The sequence below is a fragment of the Passer domesticus genome, chromosome 7, assembly GCF_036417665.1.
Source record: "Passer domesticus isolate bPasDom1 chromosome 7, bPasDom1.hap1, whole genome shotgun sequence".
Classification (NCBI taxonomy): domain Eukaryota; kingdom Metazoa; phylum Chordata; class Aves; order Passeriformes; family Passeridae; genus Passer; species Passer domesticus.
The window spans coordinates 12,102,943-12,128,104 of record NC_087480.1 but is presented as its reverse complement, the minus strand read 5'-3'; the positions used below and the strand labels follow the sequence as shown (position 1 = coordinate 12,128,104).

The following is a 25,162-nucleotide window of genomic DNA, read 5'->3' as shown; positions in this document are numbered from 1 at the left end:
GAGCTGGCAGGCTCAGCCAAGCAGGCTGTGCTCCTTCCAGGCTGAGTCCTGTGAGTAGATGGGGCAGGTGGGTTGGGAACCAGCTGGAATATCCCGTTTCCAAGTGTGTTCCTCCTTAGCTCTCAAATGAGCAGAGCACTGTCCACAGTTCCACGACATCCACAGTTCCTTCTCCCACAGGGTCAGTGAGAGAAAACAGGCAGAAGTTCAGGACTTCACAATCATATTCCTTTAGAGCTGCAGAATTTCTATTCAGACAAGGATCTTAGAACCTGAAAATATACAGGTTTTATCCTTACATATCTCGTTATTTTCTTTTCCCTCACAAACAAACATTCTCTTTTACATGTAAACACCAATATTTTCTTCAATAAACTTCCAGCAGAGGTCTGAAATAGCCATGTCTCTCCAGAAAGTCACATTATTTGATTAATTCCAGATTCAGCTATTTAGGAAACAGAATTGTCTGTGAGTAAAGCGCCCCTTCATCTCACAGGGAAAGAAACAGTACTTCAAAGATTAAGACTCTCAAAGATTCATGTGTTTTTACTGCTGAACTTATGCTGCATTCATATTTCTACTGGAAATTACAATTCCATGTTTAAGGGGTTGGCAGACTGTTTGTAGCAAGAGAAATTTTGATGTTGCAGTTGTGTAGGGAAAGTAGGAAATGAAGCTCTAAACCACAGGATAATTGGCAGAGTATTGATATGTGTTGTGGGATGGGAAAAGTGTAAAAGTATTTACCTGCTTTGGGAAGCAAAATATCCAGAAAGGTTCTAGTTTCAAAGGAATCCACTTTTTGATTGGCACATCTATCAAAACCACCCATTATTACCTGACTGAAGCAACATGCTCAGAATCATAGAATCATTTAGGTCAAAAAAGACTTTTAAAATTGTTGAGTTCAACCACTGATCCAGCATTGCCAAGCCCACCACTAACTCATTCCCAAGTGCCACATCTATACATCTTTTAAATCCCTCCAGGGATGGTGACTCCACCATTGCCCTGGGCAGCCTCTTCCAATACTCTACAACCCTTTTGGTGAAGAAATTTTTCCTAAGATCCAATCTAAACCTCCAATGGCACAACCAGAGGTCATTTCCTCTAGCCCTGTTGCTTGTCATTTGGGAGAAGAGGCCAACCATCACCTGGCTACAACCTCCTTTCAGATAGTTGTGTAGAGAAATAAAGTTCCTCTGAGCCCCCATCTCCCTTAGCTGCTCCTCCTCAGGCTTGTGTTCCAGACCTTTCTGGAACTGCAGCTTCCTGCAGTCACCACAGGGTTTTTGTTGTAGTAAGGAGGAACCTTTCTGATAGAGGCTTTTGGCTGTAAGGTCCTCCATCCTCTCTGATATATGGGTTGTGTGCACCACTCAGGTTATGTTGAAAGAAGCCCTTGTCTATCCCAGCAGCTGCTCTGAACTTCTGTGTTTTGGGGATTTAGTAACTATTTGAAGCATCTCTTTGTAATCCTATATCATCAAGCACACTGATCTGGTTTTCTGCTATTAGCTTAATATATCCTGCAGGTGGGTGTTTTTATTTCATTGCAAGTCAGGCTGGAACTGCCAAGCTTCTCCTTCCTTGTTTGTGGCTGTTATAACCACGAAGAAATAAATTTTGCTCACTCTAACAGCCATGACCTTTTCAATCTTAAGTGCTTGTACTGAATTCCATTTGAGTTAGCAATTTTTCCTCCAGCACCCAGAAAAAAAAAACTCTTCACCCTACAAATAACTTTCACAAATGCAAAAACTCATTGCTAATCAGTCGGGAGAAACGTCTGGCATTTGGTGAGACTCGTTAAGCTGGTGGCTCTCAACGTGTGCACTTCTGTTAAAGGGCATCAGGGAAGGAGGTGAGATGGTAATTGCAACCAGGCTCTGCTGCTGCTGGAACAGCTGGGACAGGGAGGTGATTGATCAGTACAGCTTCAGCAGCACTTAATTTGCTGCTATTGATCTTCCACCAGAGGCAACAGATACCGTGACCCAACACCGGGCTGTTGGGCCAAGATAAAAGGTACCTGCTTCTAATTTCCTTTGCTAACAACATGGCTGAGCTCGTTGTGCTGGAGAAGCCCACCCCACACCGTGTGGGAAGAAGGCAAAGGAGACCCCCTTGGTTTTCAGGGTGAGTGGGCAGTGGGATGGAATGAGAACAGATGGCAGCTCCCAGAGGGTCAGTGGCACAGGATCCACCTGGGCCCCCGTCACTGCTGGTGTCCCCCAAGGTTCAACACTGTGCCTGGTGTTGTTTAACTTGTTCATCAGTGGATAAACATTGGATGAAGGGTAGGTGCCTCCTCAGCAGCTTTGCTGCCAACACAAAGCTGGGAGAGTGGCCAGAGGGAATAGCTGTGCAGCCCTTCAGAGGGACCGCAGCAGGCTGGAGAGGTGGCAGAGAGCCTCCAAAGTCCAGCAAAGAGAAATGCAGGTCCTGCACCTGGGGAGGAATAACCCCACCCACCAGCACAGGCTGGGGTGACCTTCAGAGCTTGACTTGTACCAGGATAACTGGAAAGTGGACTGGAGAGCAAGAGGAAGCTGAACCAGTGTTTGGCTGGAGGGAAGTTGGCCTGGCAGGGGACATGAAGCCATCAGAGGCACCCCCTCTGTCCTAAGCTGGCTGAGACACTTCATGTTTGTTTTCATAGCCTTACACAGGAAAAAAAAAGACTAGTTATTGAGAGAAATGTGCCATATGCTGTTGCATATGTCTGAAACATCTGCATATGTACCCAGGGATCTGATATATGTGATGAGCTTCTGTTATGAATCTAACGGAATTAGATTCTGTGAAGAAATTATCTTTTGGATTTTTAAAATTCATTTTTTAAAACTACCTCTAAGGCTCTTTGAAGGAAGTCAGACTCCTGGCTTTGCCTTCATGGGATTTCATGGAACCTGCAGGGTCCAGTGAACATAGAAGGTACTGAGTTGTTTGTTGAAGGGTTACCAGTACTGCTGCCATCCCCAGGGATGTCTGAAGGCTCAGTGAGTTGCCCCAAACTTTTCCATTAACCACTGCTACCAAGCAAGCAGCAGAGGAGTGAAGTAGATGAAGGAATCTCCCATTCTGGAAAAAGTTGTTAGACAGAAAGGATTATGGAAAATACCATATATGGGATAATAAAGTGGTATTTGTCTAGTTCCCCACTGAGCTAGAAGGATACCATAGGGGTCTGAGACACGAAGTGCTTCTGGACAGAGACAGAGAGCTCTTCATGAGACAGCAAAACATTCCAGCTCATTCAGTTGAACTTATGGTGAAAAATTCTCAATCTCATGTAAATTCCCCAGAACTTTTAAGGCAGAAGTCACAGGATCATTTAGGCTGGAAAAGAGCTCTAGGAGGATCAAGTTCAGCTGATAACCCAGCACTGCCTTGCTCACCAATAAACCATGTCCCTCAGTTCCCCATGCACAAGTCTGTGGATCTTTGTTTTTTCCACCTCTCAGCTGGAACCACTGAGCACCTTTGTTTGTCTGAGCCCCTTAAACTTGCAGGTTTTGCATTTGCTGCAGGGAAACTGCCTGTGGGCTCAGATGGGGTGAGGGGTGACAAGGAGATTGGAGGCATTTCCAGGCTCCTGAAATGCTCCACTTGTAGCAGTGTCCAGAGGGAAGCAGTGAATGAATTCTCCTCATAATGTGGTTAGTCACTTCTTAATTCAGTATTAAAATGATCTGTTTCAATATTGAATCAACATTTAAGAAAAATCAATGAAAAATAGATTGTAAAACCATCTGATTTGTGGATGGTCTTGGGTGACAGCTACTGAAAAATGAAAGAAAAGAGCCCAGACTGAAGTCCTGTACTTCAAAATAACACAAAGTAAGAAATAATATATCATCAGTTCATTCAGTATTGCTTGCAACCTGCTCTTTTGTATCAGAGATATGAGAACATAAGATTCCTACAGAAGGTTTCTTGGATGGCAAAAATTCCTAGATACTGCTTGAATTATGTGCCAATAGCTCAGCATTTGTGGAAGGTGTCATCTAATTAAACCAGAATTTTTAAGTACCAGACAGCATGAAGACCAGTAATAAGAGAGCAAAATCCATCTGTATTACAGATGGGATATGCAACTCTAATAGTATGGCTTTAGGCAATGTTTAATTGAGTAGTTAAATTATCTTTTCCAGACGGGAAAATAAATTACTGCTCATCTCTCCAATTTATTTTAGCTTCTCCACATTCTGTTTCCTGAGGGAGTGGTGAGGGAGAGAGGGACATCCCCAGATATGCCCAGGATGATTTATTCACCCCATGTACCATAATTTCCCCTTCAAGGAGAATGTCTTATATGCATGTGGAAGCTGGTGTGCATGTAACTGGCTGTATTCTGCTCTTTTCTTGCAAAGAATATCTGCTGATCACTGTGGTGCTAATCCCAGCTGTATGTTACATACATGTGTTTGTGTGGTTTTAAGTATATTATTTCTAAAATAGCAAGAGTGAGGATTAGTGGTTCGCCCTCCTTCAGTCAAATCAGCAGTGTGTGTCTCAGCAGAGCCATGCAATTTTCCTATGAAGTTTTTCTAGGCTTTGGGAGAGCCTGAAAATCTTTATATTGACTCTCACAGCATTTTGTGGAATGTGATCATTTGTGTCAAATAACCTGAGGGCTGTTACTCCTCAGGTTGCCTGAACTCAACCAGCTGAGCAGACAGCAATGCATGATACTCTGTGTGGTACATGGGAGCAGAACTGAAAATGTTGGACAATTTCAGTAGTAAGTATTGGATCCACGTGATTCTATCTGCCTGAACATTTTCCGGGGTCCAAGGTCTGCACACAAGCATAGCCATGCTAGAGTATGGCTTGTGAGCTTTATGCTGGCTACAGGAGCACATCAGGTGTTCCATCTGGGGTGGAAATTTCTGCCCCAAAGTCACTCCTTGGGAAGTCTGGAGCGGATCTGAGTTGGTTGGGTGGGTTGGTACCTGACTGCTGGGCTGTGTTGTGTGACTGTGATGTTTTTGATCGAGTGCTCTGAGCCTAAAAACTAATTTCTCACATCTTGCAGAACTACAACCCAAAGCCCCCATGATGTCTGAATATTTGTGAATGTAGTAACAGGCCTCTGTGCATGGCAGACAGCAGGGCTCAGTCTGCCCCTTTCCAAACAAAATCATGACTTGCTTTCCATTTGATCACATCCTAGCCATGGGTCTTGGCTGTGTGCTGGATGAGATAACCATGTTCCTCTTGTGTGGCCTGAAACTCTGCTGAAATTCTGGGGGACAGAGAAGGGTGAAGCAGGTTTAAAAGCACTTGGGAGGAAAGGCTCTGTAGTAGTGCAGGAGAATCTTATTGCTATTGGAGTATTAATACCTCTGAGAATAACTGATTGGACTAGAGAAAATTACTTTTAAAATTACAGGTGTCTATTTTTCCCCTTGGTAAAAGTTTTTTCTAGCAAAGTTAATAAAAGATTGTTTTAATGAATATGGATGCTTATTGCCCAGAAACTCCATGGGTTGTAGAAGATGCCTCAGGGGAAAATGCTGACTGGAAGACCCGAGGGTACAAAGTTGATACCTCAAATATTTCCCTCCAGACATGTTGAGTTCAGAGTGCTTCCAGGCTGTAGAGGTGCAGCATGGTCAGTGTGAGCCCTGAAAAACTCCTTTGCTTGGTGTGAGTTGTCACAACTTAATTTTTAACATGAAGGTGCACAGATGCTTTTTAGGCTGCCTGGAACACGAATCTAACACACACAGTTTGTGAAAGGACTTGACTAGCCCTCTGCTTTTCAATAAGCCTGTCTCTCTTAGGCCAGTCCAAGTTTAGAGCCTTCAAGCAAACAGCCCTGGGGCACTGCTCTGTGGCAGGATCAATGCTTTGAGGGGTGCCTACATGATAGGGATGAAAGGCTTGTTCTCCACTCAGGACTATGTGGAGCAGTAAATACATATTTTACTGCATGTCTCTGCACATCCATAAACAATGTTCCATATTGCAGTGCTTGGAGGGATCAGAGCACTGTGTACCAGCTGACCCAGGCATGGGGCATGTGCAGCTCTACAAGGGGGAAATTACAGGAAAATACATGGAGTAAGTGGCTGAGAATCTTGCAACACCACCTCCATCTCCCCACAGTCAGGCTGCTCACAGCTGCACCTTCCCCACTGCTGCAGTAATTTTTTCCACATGGAGCATCACCAGTTGTCTTTGAGAACCTGAATCTGCCTTCTGCAAGTTGTGTCTGGTACCAAAACAAACTGCACAGTGCTGGGTTGCTGTTTGCTGCCCAATCCATCCACCTCCCATTGCCTGGGGGTTTGACCCACCTCTGAGCCAATTTTTACCTCCTAATTTGAGGTGATGAGTTTCTCAGGGCCAAAACATCACCTAAACAGAAAAGACAGTGTAATTTTAGAGTAGATGCACACCCAGGGCTTTGCTTCTCCGTGCTTGCTCCTCAGGGTGCCCAGTTTAGTTCTTGCACCCTAACCTGAGCTCTTCTTGTCATTGTGCTGTCTCACATACCAGGTGAGAAGAAGAATGATGCTTCAGTTCATAACCCTGCCCTTTTTAGTGGCACTTCAAAGAAATCAGTGTAGTGATACAAGTGATTTTATTGAGTTGTAGGACTGTATTTTATGCTCTGAAGGAACACTTACTTCACATAAAGGCTTTGACATTTTTATAGAAATGGCTATAACTGTGTTATTCTATACGAGGAAGAATTTATTAAGCCTCGATCTGGATCTCCTTTTATGTTATGCAAATGACTAATAACAACCCTTCTTCATTACCAGCTCAGTGCCCAGGCCAGGGTTATTGAATCCCCCCTTCCCTTTCTTCAGTCTGCATCTATCAGGCTGCCACATTAGGCTGCAACACATCAGAATTCATAAAACCAGCCCAGACTTGTACAGGGATATGAGGCTGCAAAATTAAAACCCAAGTTGCAGAACACTATGGTTTTTTGCCTGTTGTGAGAGGAGCAAACCAAGGTATTTTGGGGCATGGTGTGTTGAGTGAGGCATGACAACATTTTGTTTACTTGTGATTATGAAAAATTTCACAACCACCATAAAATGGGGGGGGAAAGTATGAGTTCATTTCCCTCACTAGCAGATAACACATCCTACTTTGAGGGGGGCTCAGTGTTTTCAGGAGTGATTTCCACTGTGTTCCATCCAGATGTGCGACCATCCCCTACAACTCCTTGCCCTGTTCTCATCCTGGAGCTAGCTACAGTGGGCTGGGGTGCCTGTGACACCAAGCAGGGCTGGGAAGATATTTCTGCATTCTGAGGGATGTTTAGACATTCACACTTGTAAGATGAATCTTATTTCTCTGAAAAATCTTTGATTGTGTTGGAGGTTAGATTGTGTGAAACGCTAGAAATTTGAAAGCAATAAAGACTTTTCATTGTGTAAAGTCAATAGACTGAGAAAGCAGCCATGCCAGACTCATTTGATGCTAGATAGTTGGGGGCAGTCCCCTGGCAGGCAGATGTGAATTAAACTTTAAAGGTGTATCCCAGAAGTAAAGCTCATTTCTCCTCAGTCTGGGATGCCCACTCAACCTCTGAAACTGGGTAAAGGAGCTGAGGACAATAGTTGCTTCTCTGGCTTTTGTATGCTCTGAAAATGTCAGCTGAATCAAGTCCTGTAGGTGAGAAAAGTAAAGGAAAACCTTGTTTTGTGGATGTGGATGGGATTTTGTGTGGGCTAAACACCAACTGTTCAGCATCTTTTGTGGATGGATCTAGCCCAACTGATCAGAAGTGGCATGTGCTGAGTGAAAAAATACATATCTGAGGGAGTTCCTGGCCATCATTTTAAGGATGAAAGGGAGAAGAAAAAGGCATTCCTGTGAGTTTCATTTTCTTAGTAGGGAAAAGTTATCAGTATTCCTCCCAGAGCAGTTTCAGGAACTGTAATTATGCTTTTGTGTATCAAAGGAGAAGGGTGTTTACACCTGACCCAGTCTCTGGGTAGATGAGATATTCTGCCTTGGGAAATTGTCACCTTCAGGATGGCTGCTCTCACACAGCTAATGCAGAGCACAATTTCCCCCGCAGTGGAGTTGTAGCCACCTGCCAGTGTTCAGCCAAGGCAGCAGCAGTTTTCTCTGCTTTCATACCCTTTGTGTCGGACTCTGGCCTGACAAAAAGTGCTAGTGTAGATTCTTCAGAGCTCAGTCTGTGATTTCTGCTTTATAGCACTGACTTCATAAAGAAAGAAAAGTATTTGTATCCCAGCAAAACACATAATAAAAGTTATAATTTAGATAGAATTTTAGGGTAATTACCTATAGTAAGTCTGGATTGGTGTGAGCATCATCAGCTCCTGCTCTTTCTGAACTCATGCCCAGCCTTTTGTTGCACCCCTGGGCCTGCCCCAGGTCTGCTGCAGAAAGGGCTGTGATGTGCACCAGTGGTTCCAGTGCAAGGACAGCCATGTGCTGGGGCCTCTGCTGCTGCTGGGTCCTCACAGGTGCTGCTGTGGTTTGAGCCTGGTTCAGGTATCTCACAGCTCACTGATGAGCAGAGCAAGTAAAGACTACAAAGCTGCAGTCTGGAAATGAGAAATAGTTACTGGGTTATAAAATATTATGCAAGTAAACGAACAGCCCTCTTTAACAGCCAGAAATAAACTTCTTTTATGAGGGCTCAGCTATGATTCTCTCTATACTGAAATAATCTCAGAAAAGTGCAGCCAGCTTCTAGAAAAGGCTTAAAACATGGGATTTAATGAAACAGAGTTAAATAAACCTCCAGACCCAGCCATCCTTCCGGGGCTGTCGGATGGGCTGAGCTCTCCCGGCACCCCGGGCCCGATGTGGGGGCTCAGCACGGGATGCTGAGCACGGCAGCCCCGGCCGGGGGCTGCGGACAGGGTTTATGGCTGGGTGGGATGGAGCCGGGCTCATTCCCTGCTGTGCAGCTCCATCTAGGGGCTGCTGCCTGCCCGGGAGCAGCCGGAGCCTGGCATCTCCCGGGCAGGACTGCGGGACATCGGCTGCTCCCGGCAGGGACGTGCCGAGGATGCAGGAGCCCAGCCCAGCCCTGCTGGGGAGAGAGGTCCTGGCACCGGCAGGGACCGAGCCTGCCGGGTGCCAAAAGGGTTTGGTGTTTTCAGCAGGCACAGGTGACTCCTCTTTGCGGTGGCGCTGGACAGAGGCTCTTAGAAGCATTTGCTTTTCATCAGGTCTCTTCTCGAGCTCAATCTGATTAAATTTCTTCAGTGAAAGGGTGGTCAAGCATTGGAAGAGGCTGCCCAGGAAAGTAATGGAATCACCATGCCTGGAAGTTAAAAAATGTGCAGATGTGGTGTGTGGGGACGTGGTTTACTCAAGGACCTGGCAGTGCTGGGTTAATGGCTGGACTTGCTGGTCTTAGAGGGTTCTTTCAACTTTAATGATTCTGCAATTCTAAATTAACTCAGGCTTACCTCGAGTTAAGCCTGATTTGGTGTGATTCTCTCTGGTTCACTGCCATGCCTGTGGTGGAAGGTGCTGTGAACTCCCGGGCTGGGGAGCAGGCTCAGGGCACTTGCAGCTCCCCTTTGATGGAGGCATTGCTTGCAGGGAGGAAGGGAAGAGCAGCAGCTGGCTCAGGAGCACAGCAGCCGGGCAGCACCACGCCTCTCCGAGCTCAGGCTGGGTGCTGCTGGCTCCTGGGCCACTTCTCTGCAGGCAGTAGTGACCTACAGTCAATCACAGTAAGGCTTGGGATGCTGACAGGACAAGTTTCTGGTATGGTTTTCTTTATTGGACTATACAGAAAGGACTTTGGTGAGGCTCTCTGAGGAGGACCTTGTTGTCCAGCTCCTCAGGGGGCTCTGCATCGCTCATGTGCCATGAAGCCTCTCAGGTGGGAGGAAACACATGAACAACGTTGTGCTCTGGGAAGGAGTGGGGCATTGCAGCCTTCACATGTGGTATGAAGAGGGGTAAAAAAAGCCTGACCCTGTGGCATTATCCATTATCCTTTACAGAAGAGGTAAACCTAAAAGCATGCGGATTCTGAATGCCTGACATAGGGAAAGGGCTGGAGAACTCAAACTGTGAGTGAAGGCACTCTGCTCCAGACTTGCTGGGGAGCTGATGAGTGGTGATATATGATCAAACACTAATTGCCTTCTAATAAGAGGAAAACCAGCTCCAGGCCAGCTGACAGGGAACCTGGTGGCTCCGTCTGATGCATATTCAGAAGCACATCAGCAGCAGAGAGAGTCAGCACGTAAAGTCAAGACTCATAAGTATTTGCTAGTTAATGATCCCAGGGGAAAGATCACAGTTTTGCCATAGCAGTGAAAAGAACACCCTAATCATTAACTGAGTTTACAGGCAATCACAGTTTCATCATACTTAGCCATTTTCCAATAGATCAGAATCATTTTGTGGAGGTCCTTCTAAGCTGAAGAAGAATTGCCCACAAAAACAGAGCTTTCCTGCTCTGTATGCAACAGTCAGCGTGTCTTAACGTGACATTTCATTAAAGGCCAAATTCCCACTAACCTCAGCAGAAACAGTAACAAGCACAGGAAAGACCAGGAAATTAAACATCTTCTGGCAAGAAAGATACAGCAAGATTCAATGAAATGTGAATATTATTTATTTAAAGAATGATTGCCATATCATTGGTGGATGCCAGTAAAACAGGAATATCTGTTACCCAGCCTGGAGCTAATGCTCCCATGCTCATGTCCTTCCTCCATGTGCATGACATTTGCAGCAGTCTTGAAGCAAAGCTTTTAGTGTTTTATATTTTCCAACATGCTTAATTAGCAACTTTAGTAGTTGTCTATAAATTTTGCCATGAAGGGATGATAGAGCAGAGACCTTTCACGCAGCACCAAATGGATAACTAGTGTGGGCCTGCCACTACTACTGAAGCAGCCAGTTCAGTTCTGGGTGAGGGAGAAGAAGGGGATGCAATTCTTTGGTGCAATGGTGAAAGGCCTGACAGAGGGAAAGTGGTGTTTTTTCATTTTTACAGAAAGAACAGAAATGTGTGCATGTGTGGGGAGGGCGGTCATGGGGCAGAGACATGAGGTAATGGAAAGTTATGGCAGTGGAAAGAAATAGAACCCTGCCCAGATTTCTGCTCCTTCAGGTCCTCCAAGGCTCTCTGTTCTTCAGCAGCTTCTCAGAACACACAAGTACCTACATGCAGACTAATTAGAGGAGCACTGATGGGCTTGCCTGAAAAGACTAGAGGTAATAAGAAGTCTGAAAGGAGGGGCCATCCTGTCAAAAGGAAAGGCTGAGAAACACTGGTCTCTGCAGCTCACAGGGGGCTGTGCCCCCTTCACGTCTCCCTGTGACTGCATCCCATCCAGCCAGGGTCTGTGAAGCAGGTCCTTCACTGCCTGCCAGAGAGCCACTCCAAGAATCCCTATCTGTCCCTATGTTCACCAAGGGGTCTTCAGTAGCAGAGTTTTTTTATCTCTTCCTTACTAGTTTATGTAATAAATCAGAAAAAAATTAAGGCTAAGTCCTCAAAACCTTCAGAAACCTCAGCTGTTTTCCCATGTGAGTTTTAAAGGCTGTAACCTGTGGTCCTGGTGAGGTCTCAGAGGAGCATCAGGCAGGGCTTCCACATGCCTAAGAGGATCGCCAGTTCTGGTCTGTAGAAGAACTGGTGACTTTCTCCTATCTTTTGGCTGTCTTCAGATATTAACATCTCCAAAGCTCCAGATTTTTATATTCCATATCCTTCCTGTGGTTAAAGACAAAACAGATCCCTATTTGCATTTTTAAGGTGTAGAAATGAACCATCCTCATAGATCTGTGATTACACAGTTGTACAGCAACTGCTGCGCAGTGACACATGCTGCACTCCCCATTTTCCCAGAGCAAAGCTGTCATGGGTGCTTTGGATAAAGCAAAGCACTTCACTGAGAGCCTTCCCTGAGTGAGAATGCTCTGTTGGTTCACTCTGCAGCATCTCCTGGGAACTTTGTCCTCCTTGTGCCTAGCAGGAAAGCTGGGCAAAGAGAAAGCCTGACTTGCACCTATCCATCCTTCTTGGTGGAGAAAATATGAAGCATGCTACTCAGTAAATTAAATCTATATATTCATAGTGTCCTTTGAGCAGTGTTCATTCACCTGAAAGCCAGACTAAGGCTCTGGCTGCATTCAGATGTCTTTTGGGTGAGCACTGGATCCAAACAAATAACTCCTGTCACTGTAGCTGACCTTGGAGAATTTTATTAGTTAGTGAAGATGCCAAATGTAAAGAACAGAACTGAAGCCACAGTGTCAGTTAAAATTTAGCTACTCTATTAATTGTCTGGCTTACATCCTAAGCTGCTGGTATCCTGTATGGCTAGAAGTGTATTACCATTCATTTTACTGGAAAATGCAAATAACATCACTGTAATACTGATGGATGGCTTAGTATGTAACAGGATGGTGGAAAAGCTGGTAATTTTATAAAAGTATAAATATTGTTGTGTGGATGGCCCAGTGTGCTGGATCTCTGCAATGCTTTCGAAGACACAGGATGAACAAGAACAATTTTTTGTGTCAGCTGCAATGAAAATAAAATAGAGATTTTCGGGAGCAGTGGGAAGGAGAAGCAATTTTCATGTAACTGATGTTGTGAAGCTCATCAGAAATTCTTCACTTTTAGGACTGTTTCAACAATGAAATGACAGGTTTTTAAATCCTCCCACACAATGCAGTAATATAGTAGAGTCACTAATTGTTGTACTATAGTATTATTTACTCCCAAGCACTGTCGTTCTTATTGCTGGTTTAAAGTACATGTGTATGTGTTCATATCTATCAATCTTCTTTCTAAACCAAAACTTTCTGCTTTCTGTCTGCAAACAGTATCACCCTGTTTTCATCTGCCCCTAAGTGCTGAGAAAGGTGGTGATGTAACCACTTGGTCAGCCTGACTGCCAGGAATTTTCCTCTACAACAAAAGGAAGGCCACATGGGCATGGCTATGACTCTGCCTCTGCAAAGGACCCTTCCCTCTTATTCTCCACGAATCTGAAAGCCAAAGGGGAATGTTTCACACTAGCCTCTGCTGAAGAACTTACTGGAGACCCAAGTTTCTTCCTGCTTCTTCTCACCTGCAAGCAAGGAACAGCTGAGGGCAATTCTTCTGCTGAGGGCATTTTTTTGAAGGGAAAGGGCTGTCAGCCCAGAGCTAGTAGGCATAAAGTATTACAGTTCCCATCGCATTGAACAGCATCCTTTTATGAGCAGACAGTATGCAAGCCATAAAATCCATGGATGTTTCTGTACTCTGTAAAATGTGTCTTTAGATCTGTCCAGGGAACAACAGCCTTTCCAGTTTATTTGTATGGTGGAGTTGAAGAATACATTCAGTGTTTGTTGCACAATGCCCTGCTATGGTGACTGAGGGATTGCTCTTCCCCTGCTACTCCCAGAGCACTTAATCCTGGTCTAGAGGTTAACATGCCAACCCCAAAACTGGTCTGCTGATACAAGTTAGTGCCTAGTTGCATTTGCTCTAGCCACTCTCTTGCTCCCAGCTCAGAAGGAGAACAGGGCTCTGTCTCCTGCTGGGACCTGGTGCTGCCCATCTGTCCCCACTCAGAGCCTGCAGAGCACTGCCTGCTGCAGGACAGATCCACCCCAGGAGCAAGCCAGAAAAGGGGGAATGGGCATGGTGGCAGGTAGAGCTCATGCCTGTGCCTCAACCCTAATTGGTTTTCTAGTATAGGTTCAGGTAGTATTCCTTAGAGAGTCAGATAAGGAAGATAAACACCAAACACAGACTAAACGCAGAAGACACCACATAACCCTTGATGAACAGTTTAGTGCTTCTGTGTTTGTGAACAAAAATAGAAGCATCCCCAGGTTTTCATGGTTTTCCTGGGCTCTTAGAGCAGTCCAATGGTTCTGTCTTTGTTGAAATTTTTTTTTTCTTACAAAATTTCTGTTGTAAACTCAAAAATTATCTCCCCTTTGTGACCCTTTTGGCTAAGGTGGAAAGTGTCTGTGGTCTGCCTCAGCTAAAACAATAACGTGAAATTTTATCTAATCATCTAGTGTGAAATTAGTCAGATGTGACACTTTTTCCCATGTGATCAACTTGCAATCAAGGAACAGACTTTCAGCAAATGAACGTAGAATTTATCTAAATTTATTTGTCATTGCACTCTTTTATCCTGCTATGGTGACAAATAAGAGGATTATCCACAGTCCACCCACCCCCTTTTTCTGTTCCACAAAGAGTTACACTTATGGCAAAAGGATAAATAGAGCCACTGTATTGTCTCAGCACTTGGGGGTAATGAGCTGAGCCTTAGTCCATCCATTGGAAGATCTTTGAAGGCAATGCTTTGATCCATAACAACATTCCTGGTGAGAAAAGAGGCACCACCTGAGTCTCAAAACAGCCAGGTGCTGGTTTGATGTTTCTGTGCTTCAGATGGGAACAATCCCTCAGGGAAAGGGTGCAATGAAAACAGCTCATGAACTAGTGGAATGAGGTCATGTCTAGGGAGCTCAAAAGCAGAAACTGTGCCCATGCAATGTAAAGAATCCACTAGTTAAAGACCCCACTGAAACTCCTGTAATGCTTTACCAATACTAAGATTTCTTCTGTTTCAAGAGCTTTCTTGTGGTCTCCTTTAGGCTGTGAGTTTCCTTTCAGGTATTGGCTATTCCTGTTAATGTCAAAGCTAATTGTCATAACTGTTTTAAAATTGTTTAATGGCCACTGTATTAGAGTTTAAATAATTTTGTACTGTATTGGGTTTTGTGGCAAGGTTTTTGTGGAGGTTGAGAAGACACCAGAAGCTTCCCCTTTGTCAGCCAAAGGCAATGTCACCTGGCAACAAGAACCCATCACTGGTTGAGGATGAGGCCATCAGAAACACCACCACTATAACTCTCCATCCTCACAAAAACCTTCTGCATTTTCCACAGCTATCTATAGCCCAAATAGCACTGGGAAGGGGATATGTTTCCATGCATTTGTGCTAACACACACTAGGTTTTGGAAAAGTACCCCTCCAAACCTACAAAAAAAATTGACACTACCCACTTTGTAGTCAGCACCATTTGTCTGGGCAGGAATATAGAATGTCACATACTGGTTAAACTGCATACAACTTGTAAGACTTTGTTTACATTTCTCTTGATAGAAAAAGCATATGTTTCCTTCAGTATCTGGAGTTTCACCTGAAATTGGTAAGTACTGGTTGACTTAGATCAGCTGTGGGAATGAAGCCTTTCCCACTCTGTTTATGTAGGTGCCACAGGTATTACACAATGCACTTGGAAGGCAGCCCTATGTTTTCATTGCAAAATTACAGCAATACTAGAGAGAGGTGAAAATTACACTGTGAGACTTCCAAGTTCCATTAGCTAATAGGGGTGTCTGAGCTCTTTGCTCTAACTTATCTTGGGATGTGCAGTAACAGGGCATACAGCCCTGTAATGCCCAGATAAATGTTCTCTTTGCCAACCCAAGTATTGATGTCACTGTGGTTCTATTCCCACAGAAGATGGGTGGCCAACTGTGTAACATGCTCTGTGGTTGTTGGGCTTTCAGCCTGGACTATCATGGAGAATTCCAGAGTTAGACAATCCATCATTTCATCTTTCATGAAACATCTTTTCTGGGGTGTAGAGTTTCACAGAACAGATAAATATTTATTTGTATATAATACTTTTTGATACATTACGATGAAAACAAGTAATGGAAAAAAATGCTCTCAAGCAGGTGGTTTTGTTTTTAAATAATGTCTTTTCAGCTTTCACCTTTCCAGCTCTGCTCCTGTTGGGGGATTGGATTCTCTTTCTGCATCTGCCACTAGATGGTATTGCTTCAACAGGCACCTTCCTGCCTCTTCTGCACCCTTGAGACACAGACCCCAGAAAAGCAGGGGCTGCCTGTGTTTTTAATGTTCTTCAGGCATCTTCTGCCAAATGTTGTTGAGGACAAAGTCTTAGAGTAGCAGATATTTAGTCCCACAGCTGGCAGCTTCTTGTGCTTGCAGCACAGTTTCTGCTTAAGGACAAGTTTTATATTTGCTCTCTAATCCAGAAAATAAGACAGGTCTGTGGTCTGCCTGAAATTTCAGAATACCTGATGTATAAAATCTGAAGCAAACAGACAAAACTTTTGTCTCCTCCAGGTCTTATAGCTAATACAAAAATGCAAATAAAAGGCTTCTTTTTCTTTCACAATTGTAAAATTTTTCTAACAGTTTTGTGTTTTCTTTATGTGCTCACAAAAGAAAAGCAGCTAATATGCAGGAAGTCATTCAGCAAAATTGTTATTATTCTAGGAGATAAAAACATCAGTATGGTGAGATATGAAGTAACTTTATATTAAAAGTTAATGACTTGGACTGTTCAGCCTTAAATTATTTGTTGCTTCCTAATCCTTGATAAGCATCTTTATGGTAAGTTTATATGATGTGAGACTTATTCCAGTTTTATATTTCCTTGTTTTGTTGTTCTGTTATTAAACTTTCTTATGTCATTGCTTTCCCTACTGGGGAAACTATCAAGAAAGTCAAACCAAAAGTGGAAAGAACATCCTTTAGTGATTAGATGTTCTCTGTACCCAAATTCATAATTTTTCAGTGATCCAATTTCTATCTTAGCTCTAAATTAATTTCATTGATTTTCTAAAATTATTTGTAATTGCTTTAATTGTTTATAAGTAAACAAAACCTGTTCCCACATTTAGGTTGAATGTTGAGATTGGCTAGCTGAAATTTTATTGGGTGTCTTGAAGAACTATTTGGAAGTTTTAAGCTTGAGTTACTCAGCAAACCTTCTCTGCATCCCCACCCAACTGAGTAGGGGCTGCAAAGGTCCTCCCAAGCCCCCCTGCCCCCCTCATGCAAGCTGTCACTTTGCTGGCTCAGGTAGCAGTGGATTCAAAGATGAGGAGGGCTCTTCTGTTTTAAAAGAACATAAAATTGGTTGGTTTACAATGAAAGCATGACCCCAAGAGCCAGACCTGACCCTGTAAGTGCTGAACAGCTTGAACTGTGCTGCATCTTAACAAACACGAGGGAGCTGCCAGCTGAGCTATGTTCGCTGCTGGGGAAAAAAGGGCTTTTAACAAAATTCACTTTCTTTCTCACGCATGTTGGAGAAAACAAAATAAAATGCCTCAGTATTTGTAATCAGAGTGTAGAAAATCAATTCTGCAGACAGTGTTGCTCCTTGCCTTCCACTACAGCTGCTGGTGCCCATTTAGTGTCCTCCAAGCCAGGTGAAGGAAACTCACTCTGAGTAAACTCTGAGAGGCAAGATCACAGCAGGGACTACCAAAACCAAAGTGCTCATTTCCTCAACTTCCTGATGGCAAGGAAAGCAACCATCTCATGTTTCTTCTCTTCCAGGGTAGCAGGATGCCATGGTGGCTCAGGAGGGAAAGAAGAGGCCACTGTGCCATGCCGTGTGCTGTGTGGCACTGCAGCAAGGAGCAGGGCACAGGTTGCAGGAATGCTGGAAGGCTGCACCCTGCAGGAAAAGATGAGGAAAGAGTCGTGTGGAGTTAGTGACCCACACAATTAAGGTTTGGCATGGCTGAGTGGCAAGATAACAACATGATTTTACCATAAAAAGGGCAAATATGTTATTACTGTGGTATATGAGATTCCATTAAAGGCCAACATCAATTAAACAGCTCCCAGAGCTTTTGTTTGGAAGCTTGCAAGGCTTTATTTCCTGCAAAAGCTGTTCATTGAGTGTCAACAATTAGTTCCCCTGCAAATGAGACTGATTGCACAGCAGAGACTGTAACACTGGCTCCTGTTGGAAAGCTGGGTTCAAGCCCATCCTTTGGTGAGTATTTAGGCAGAGTAGCTTCAGCAGGAATGTGAATGAATAGCTTGAGCAGAGCATAACCTTGGAAATGCTTAGTGCTCATCAGGCTGGAGGAGAGTGAACTCTGCAGGAGTCCTTGGACTCTCATTTGTTAGTTATGATGGGGATGGTTTCTTTCAGGTTTTGACCAGAATTTTTTTCTTTGGCTGGAGAAGGAATTTCAATTTAGTGGCAGGAGAGCAGAAGATCTTTAAGTGAACAGGCTTCCCTCCTAACAGGATGACATAGAGACAATTTGCAGTCTCCCTTTCAGAGAATGCCTTGGCCCTGTGTCATTTCATTTGAAGTGTTTTCTACTGATGAGTTCACCAAAAGATCTCAATACCATAGGTTTTATTGGCTCTGAGACCACAGCCATTTCCTGGAAAGCCTCAACCTTCACCCAAGACACCTGGCAGCAGTTTTGCCATGCACAAACACTCTCCATATCCCTCAAGGAAAGCACCTGTGTGCAGCACAGATGGCACCACTGTTCCAAGCTGGCAGCTCAGGGTAGTTTCCCTGTAGAGATGATGACTCTGCTCAAATCCAGCTTAAGACATTGCTGTGACCCAGGTCCCAGGCTGCCCTCCACTGCCACATCTCTCTGGCCCATCATCACTCCAACCCTGCGTCCCTTCATCCCTCAGTCCCTCCACCCCTCAGTCCCTCTCTCTCTCCTTCCCTCCGTCCCTCCATCTTTCCATCCCTCTGTCCCTTCATCCCTGCATCCTTCCCTTCCTCTGTCCCTTCATTCCTCATTCCTTCCATCCCTCAGGCTTTCCATCTTTCCTTCCCTCCAACCCTCCATCCTTCTTATTGCTTCATTCCTGTCTCTCCATCCTTCAGTCTCTGCATCTCTCCTTCCCTCCATCTATCTTGTCCCTTCTTTCTTCTGTCCCTCCATCCTCCTTGTCTCTCCTTCTCTCCGTCCCTCTGTCCCTCCACCCCTCAGTCTCTCCGTCCCTCTGTCCCTCCATCCCCCAGTCCCGCTGTCCCTCTGTCCCTCCATCCCCCAGTCCCGCTGTCCCTCTGTCCCTCCATCCCTCAGTCTCTCCGTCCCTCCATCCCCCTGTCCCTCCATTCCCCTGTCCCTCCATCCCTCAGTCTCTCTGTCCCTCAGTCCCTCTGTCGCCCTGTCCCTCAGTCTCTCCGTCTCTCTGTCCCTCAGTCCCTCTGTCCCTCCATCCCTCCGTCCCTCAGTCTCTCCGTCCCCCTGTCCCTCCATCCCTCCGTCCCCCAGTCCCTCCGTCCCTCCGTCCCTCAGTCCCTCCGTCCCTCAGTCCCTCCGTCCCCCAGTCCCTCTGTCCCCCTGTCCCCCTGTCCCTCCGTCCCTCAGTCTCTCCGTCCCTCAGTCTCTCCGTCCCTCAGTCCCTCCGTCCCCCTGTCCCCCTGTCCCCCTGTCCCCCTGTCCCCCTGTCCCTCCATCCCGGCGGGCCGCCCCCCTGCAGTACTCCCCGCCCACCGCCAGGCCGCGCCAGCCCCATGGTTGCTATGGCGACGGCGGCGGCGCTCCCCGCGCACGCGCGGCATTGCGGCGGCTTCCGGCGGGGCGGGCGGCGATGGAGCGCTCGGGGCCGGGCGCCGTGAGCGCCGTGCCCGTGGCCGAGTTCAGGCCGTGAGTCCGGGCCGGGCGGGACGGGGGCCCGGGGGCGGGGGGAAGGCTGCGCGCCCCGCGCCGTCGGCCCGCGGTGGGGCTGCAGCCGGGAGCAGCGGGAGGGAGCGGCGGGGCGGTGCAGGAGGAGGCCCCGGTTAGCCCGGGCGCGCTGCGGAGCCCCGGGAAAGGTGCCGAGCTAGGCTGAGCTTATACACGAATGTTTGTTTTTGCCGCGTAGGGAAGCGATGAGAGTATGTCAGTGTAAGAAAAGTATTTGTCAGCAGTGGAGTTTTTAACTTTGGTAATAAGCTGGAGGTCATCTTACTCTTCTGTGGGTAAGTGTTGACAGAATGGTTTCTAATTTCCCTAGGGAAGTTTTCAGTGCAGTTTTGTCCTCCACCCTGACAGTCCTTCAGGCAAACGCTGATAAAGGAAAAGAATTGGGATGTTTTTATGCTGCTGGCTGCAGTGTAGAAGCTGTGCATGGCTGCACATCACTGCCAGAAGATTAGATAATTTTTTCCCCCATTTCCACTTTTTTTTTTTTTTTTTTTTTTTTTTTTTTCAAAAAAACCCACATATATTTGTGTTTCAACGCCCTAAGGACTCATGTCTTTGAATGAGGCAGTCTTTGAAAGTCAGAAGGGCATTGCCTGGCTGACACGTTTACTCCATCATAAAATAGCCAGGCAGAGTGGGTGAGAACTGGTGGGAGCACACAGCAGCAGGCTGCGTGTGCTGTTTTGTAAACACAGCTCCTGTTCCAGCAGGACAATTCGAGGAGACCCTGCCAAGAACATGTAATTCCATAAGCCCTCTCTTGTCAAAGGTCTTCTGGTTTTACATCTGTGAAGGCAAAGTTTTGGTGTAGTGGGTCTGTGTTGTGACTGTTACTACACTTATTCCAGCTTTCTTAGTTAAAAACTGAGAAATTATTTTTAAATAGAGGAAGAAGACCTAATAAAAAGGAACTTGGAGTAGTAAGCTGTTAAATTCATTCGGTGTACTTCCCTTTCTATCCCAGCTTGTAGGATTTGTCATTTTCCTGGTCTTGTAGTTACTTAAAAAAAAAAGGAACTTGGCAAGTTTTAATGCAGGATGCTGTCATATGACATGTGCATGTATAACTAATATCAAATACTTAATAATAATATAGTAATACATTGATAAACATATTAAAATAACCCCCCATGCTATAATGATTGCAAAGCAGTAACAGGGAAAAGTCTAAAGATCATTTTTAATTTTGTTTGTGAGTTTAGACTGGCAGAATCATTACATTGTTTTGAATATTCTCATTTTTATTGCAGCCAACAAATGCATACTTCAAGTCTTTATTGCTTCCAAACAATACATGTATTCAGCTCTTGAGAAGTAATCAGCTTCTCTTTGGAACAAGTTCTTGTCCTGTTTCAGGCATATATATTGTGACTTTCTTTTGTGTGTAACTTCTCTTATTTATTTCAGAAATGAGGGTTCATTAACATCAACTCTAAGAACACTTCTGTTCTTCACAGCTCTAATGATTACATTACCCGTTGGGCTATATTTTTCATCAAAGGCTTATGTATTTGAAGGTAATTTTGTTTCTGCCAATTAGCATTATTATTACAAAAATAGAGGAGAAGCACAGTCCTCTAATAGCATCTTTGTTCTTCCTGTTTTGAATATTTGTTTCCATTTATAGACAAAAGGTCCTGTAATGTCTAATTAGAAAAGAAAATTATATAAAAGGTCAATGTGTCTTTGCCTGCATTGGTCTGCAATCCAAAATTTGCTGTTTATTATACAATGGTTTATGTTGCATAGAAGTGCATTGTTCTCTTACCTAAAGGGTTTTAACACTACCCTGCAGAAGACTTTTGTCAGAATCAACAGAGATATGTTTCCTGCAGGTATTGCAAACTAATCATGTGTTCAAGACAGAATAATGTTGTTCCTGAGATTTATATTTTGCTTTTTGAAACATATGTCCATTTAAACAAGTTAAATGCAATTTCAAATATTGAATGTGATTGCTTCTGGAGCTTTCTTTTAATAATAATAAAAAAATACTATGGCTGTTTGTTTGAACAAGCAGCCATGTTGTACTCCTGATTCTGCAAGGCTTTAATACTTCCCTCCTGCAGTTCTAGGAAGTTATCTCCTTTAGAAGTGGGGAGGAGGGAGGGAGAAAGCAGCTGCTTTATGAGCAGTTTGTGAGTGTGTAACAGCTATTCTGAGATGATTCTCCTTTGGAGTGTGCTGCTGTATGTGGTACATGAAGGCTCAAAGGTTCTTAAGTAACTTTCAAGATGCTTTTTAGCTTTTATTTTTTAATTTGAGGTGTAGCAAGCTGAGCTTTAACTTCACTGTCAGTTAATGACAAGATCTGTTGGCACTAAAGGATTGTCTTTGTAGGATGATGGTTTTGGAGTGCTGTAAAGTGTAGGTTTTGTTTGCTTTTGGGAAGACTTTGTTAGGGTTTTTTAATTAATTAACGGAAACAATATTTGAGAGTTTGGTCTTTCTATATTTGAAAGCTTATTTTATATGAGATGCATTCATATATCTTAACTGGTGGGGCATTATTGTTTTGCAGTCTAAATACAGAAGGTCTTAGTCTTCTAAATTTAATTGTTCTTCTACTGTTTTCTCCTGATTTAGTGGCAAATTATTACAGAATTCTCCCCCTTCTTCCTCCCACCTCCGTCCCCCATTTTATTGCCCCAAAAAGAGAGTTACATTTAGGAAAAAAGGGTGTTGAGGTTTGTTTGGTGCTGGAAGGTACTATCAGAAAAAGTGAATGTTGTAGAACTCGAAGCTGTTGATGTCAAATCTAGGTTATTTTGTCTTAAATATTGAAACTGCAGTGTTGCTTTGCTCTGGAAATGGTTTCAAGGCCTTTAACTGTCACAATGAATTCTTACCTGTGAATCATTCTGAGCTCAGACTTTTGATACAGGAGTGAATGTAACTTTGTTCTTTAGGGAGAATTGTGACTTGCCATGTCAGAGCTCCTAGCTCATTACTAATATTGTTTACTTTCCTTGTTTCCTCAGGTTCCTTGGGAATGTCTGACAGAGACAGCTACTTCTATGCTGCCATAGTTGCTGTGGTCACTGTGCACGTGGTCCTGGCTCTCTTTGTTTATGTGGCCTGGAACGAGGGCTCGCGGCAGTGGCGCGAAGGCAAACAGGACTGAAGTGAGCATCTGATGGCCACAGACTGTAAACCACATTTCTTGTGAGCTGAAGGAAAAGCATTCTTCCAAATGTGTAATACACATGCACAAAGAGGAGGCTGGTGCCTCAGTTGTGGTAAAAATAAGACTTGTGCTCATCTTGACTGTGTGCTGGTGTTTTCTGTAATGGTGATGGAAATTGTTCTTTAGCCAGCTTCCACTATATTGAGCTGAGGAGGCCTTAACTTGCAATTAAAGTGGAATAATTATATAATTTGAAAACTCCTGTAGCTACTTTTGCCATGCCTAGTATTTTTCTGGCTTGCTCTGAAAATAATATTGGCATGAAGCAAGCATTACATTTTCAAGGAATTAAATTGCTGTTTAAAAAAGCTACATTACTTACTATGCAGCTACAGTGTAAAAGATGGAATTTCACTTTGCTGTGAATAGTTTCCTGATTTATATGTGTTGTGGTTTAACTCCAGGCAACAATTGAGCACTGTGCAGCTGCTTACTCACAGTGGCATGAGTGGGGGAATCAGGAAAGCAAAGTGAAAAACTCATGGGTCAAGATAAAGATAGTTTAATAGGTAAAACAAAAGCTGCACGTGTAAGTGTGCTGGTTTTCAGTACAAATTCAAACCATAGCCCCATGGTAGCTATTATGAAGAAAACTACCTCTATCCCAGCCCAAACCAACACAGTGGGATAGGCTTAATTAATCTATTTCTGTGTTTAGAAGTAATTTCAAAACCAGAATTGTTTAGAAACTCAGGTGATGTCTTTCTAATGTGAAGTACAATTTTTTTTTTCAAATGTATTTTTATTGCCGTGTAAAATCCAATCTTTAATTTCATTTTGGGAGGACTGGTATTATGCATTGCTCATCTTGCTCCTCTTCTACAGTTTATCCTGGTAATGCAAAGGAAAGGACATAGCATATTTTTTATATGTCTTTAGACAGGTATGTATCTCCTTGATATTTGCTAAAGTGTGCACTTGGATTTCCTGTGGTAAAGCAGTGTCAGTAACAGTCATAAGCTGCTGTCATGGCTGGGAGGGGAAGGAGCAAGAGAAAACAAGCTGTAGTTGTCTGCAAATGGTGTTCTTTTTGAAGCAGAGGACAGAGAAGTGACCACATGGAAAATTGACTTCTCTTCATAACTACTTACTTTGTACACTGTGAAATGATACAATATGTTGATTGTTTTCTTTTTTCCTTGGTTGTGCGCAGAACTTCTGTAGTCAAACCTTAGTGAGATTTTTGTGCTGTAAGATAACATGAATTTCATTCCACTGTTGTGCTGTTGTTAGCAAGCTTTTTAATCTCTGGCTAAAACATTTTTCCTAAAGTTCCAGCAAAGCAAACTTTCTCAACCCTGATGATGGCTGTTAAGCTGTTGTGCTTGAGGTCATTCTGTTAATTTGAATTTTCCAGTTTATTGTATTAGTTTAGCCTTTCTTGGAAGTTTTTTGCTTAATACGGGGCTTGGTATGGTTTTGGTGCTGCATGTGTCTGTGATAAAACTTGCCTATAAATGAGTCAAAAATTGGTGATCTGTGCCCAGTGGCTTGAGAATTATGTCCCCAAGCCTCATTCCTGTCTTGTCCACCCCAGGCCCAGGTGTGCACAAGCACGTGCACCATGGCACACTAATGCAAATCAGTTTTTTACACTTTGTTTCTGCCGTGTTACCTTTTCTCATCCAGAGCCCCCTTGTCAGCTTGCTGCTTTCAAACTGGAGAATCTTCTCAGAGTACTTACAGTGCAAAGTTAGTTTGTACATGGGAGTATTGGCTTCCTGCTCTCCAGTGTGTGAAGTGTACGTTGTGGAACAAACACTGCCTTTTAATAAAGACCTACCCTGCAATACAAGATCCAGTAAACAATATGCGCTGAACGCTTTTTGAATAGTGTCTTTAATATTCCACATGTAGAGTACAGCTTAAAGCAAATATATAGTGCTGCTCAATAGCTTAGCTTTTTTTTTTTAGATTTATTCACAGTGGAGAATAAATGAAGAGTTACACTTATGAAATAAAGACTTTTTTTGGTACTGGAAGACAGTGGCAGAAAAAATGAGTGTTACAGAAGTCTAAGATGTTGACTTCAAGGGGAACACACCTGTTATGCTCTATTAGCCACGTCCTGTGCTATGTTTATTTTATGTTTCATGTAGCAGAATCCCTAGACACAAAGTTAATTTCCTGGGGATAACAAGAAAATAATTCCTTATTATAACTGTTTAGTTAAAAAAAGCTGACAAGTTTGGCCTCTGCTGTATGTGCAGGCACTATAATGTCTCAGCAGTTGGGGGTAATGAGCTGAGCATTAATCCATCCATTGGAAGATCTTTGAAGGTAATGCTTTGATCCATCCATAACAACATTCCTGGTGAGAAGAGAGGCACTGCCTGAGTCTGCACAGCCCGAGCCAGGTGCTGGTTTGATGTTTCTGTGCTGCTGACTGGGAACAGTCCCTCGGGAAAGGGTGCAATGAAAACAGCCCGTGAGGTGTTGCCCCCTTGCAGCCCAGGGAGGTCCAGGGGGAGAATTCTCTCCCCTCCCTCCTTGCCAGCAGAGGGGAGCCTCACTGGAGCAGT

The 25,162-nt window shown here is 44.1% G+C and overlaps 1 protein-coding gene and 2 long non-coding RNA genes across 9 annotated transcripts; 2 read left to right on the top strand and 1 right to left on the bottom strand.

Moving 5' to 3' along the window:
* The first annotated feature begins 1,774 nt into the window (after positions 1-1,774).
* LOC135304475 (uncharacterized) lies at positions 1,775-18,011 on the top strand. 6 transcript variants are annotated; one of them, XR_010365852.1, is made up of 4 exons: positions 1,775-2,139; positions 4,655-4,747; positions 15,111-15,156; positions 17,331-18,011. It is a non-coding gene; the product is annotated as an uncharacterized LOC135304475 (long non-coding RNA). The 6 variants fall into 6 exon arrangements; XR_010365854.1 differs by lacking the exon at positions 17,331-18,011 and adding an exon at positions 15,723-16,094; XR_010365853.1 differs by lacking the exons at positions 15,111-15,156; positions 17,331-18,011 and adding exons at positions 11,093-11,196; positions 12,817-13,618.
* Positions 14,089-19,296, bottom strand: LOC135304474 (uncharacterized). Of its 2 annotated transcripts, XR_010365850.1 has the most exons (3): positions 19,262-19,296; positions 18,263-18,318; positions 14,089-17,451 (listed from the first exon to the last, which is right to left on the bottom strand). It is a non-coding gene; the product is annotated as an uncharacterized LOC135304474 (long non-coding RNA). The 2 variants fall into 2 exon arrangements; XR_010365849.1 differs by lacking the exon at positions 19,262-19,296 and having other exon boundaries at positions 18,263-19,016.
* A 1-nt stretch (position 19,297) lies between these two features.
* On the top strand, positions 19,298-24,460 carry VMA21 (vacuolar ATPase assembly factor VMA21). The gene is made up of 3 exons (XM_064426900.1): positions 19,298-19,414; positions 20,861-20,970; positions 22,435-24,460. Exons 1-3 carry the CDS (start codon positions 19,359-19,361, stop codon positions 22,575-22,577), a joined length of 309 nt encoding a protein of 102 aa, XP_064282970.1. The 5' UTR covers positions 19,298-19,358; the 3' UTR covers positions 22,578-24,460.
* Positions 24,461-25,162: the final 702 nt, after the last annotated feature.

Bases quoted from the DNA above. Each gene is read 5' to 3' on its own strand.
- VMA21 (XM_064426900.1), top strand. From the start codon at position 19,359: ATGGAGCGCTCGGGGCCGGGCGCCGTGAGCGCCGTGCCCGTGGCCGAG. The intron at 19,415-20,860 runs GTGAGTCCGGGC...TATTTATTTCAG, and splicing joins CCCGTGGCCGAGTTCAGGCC to AAATGAGGGTTCATTAACAT. The intron at 20,971-22,434 runs GTAATTTTGTTT...TTGTTTCCTCAG, and splicing joins AAAGGCTTATGTATTTGAAG to GTTCCTTGGGAATGTCTGAC.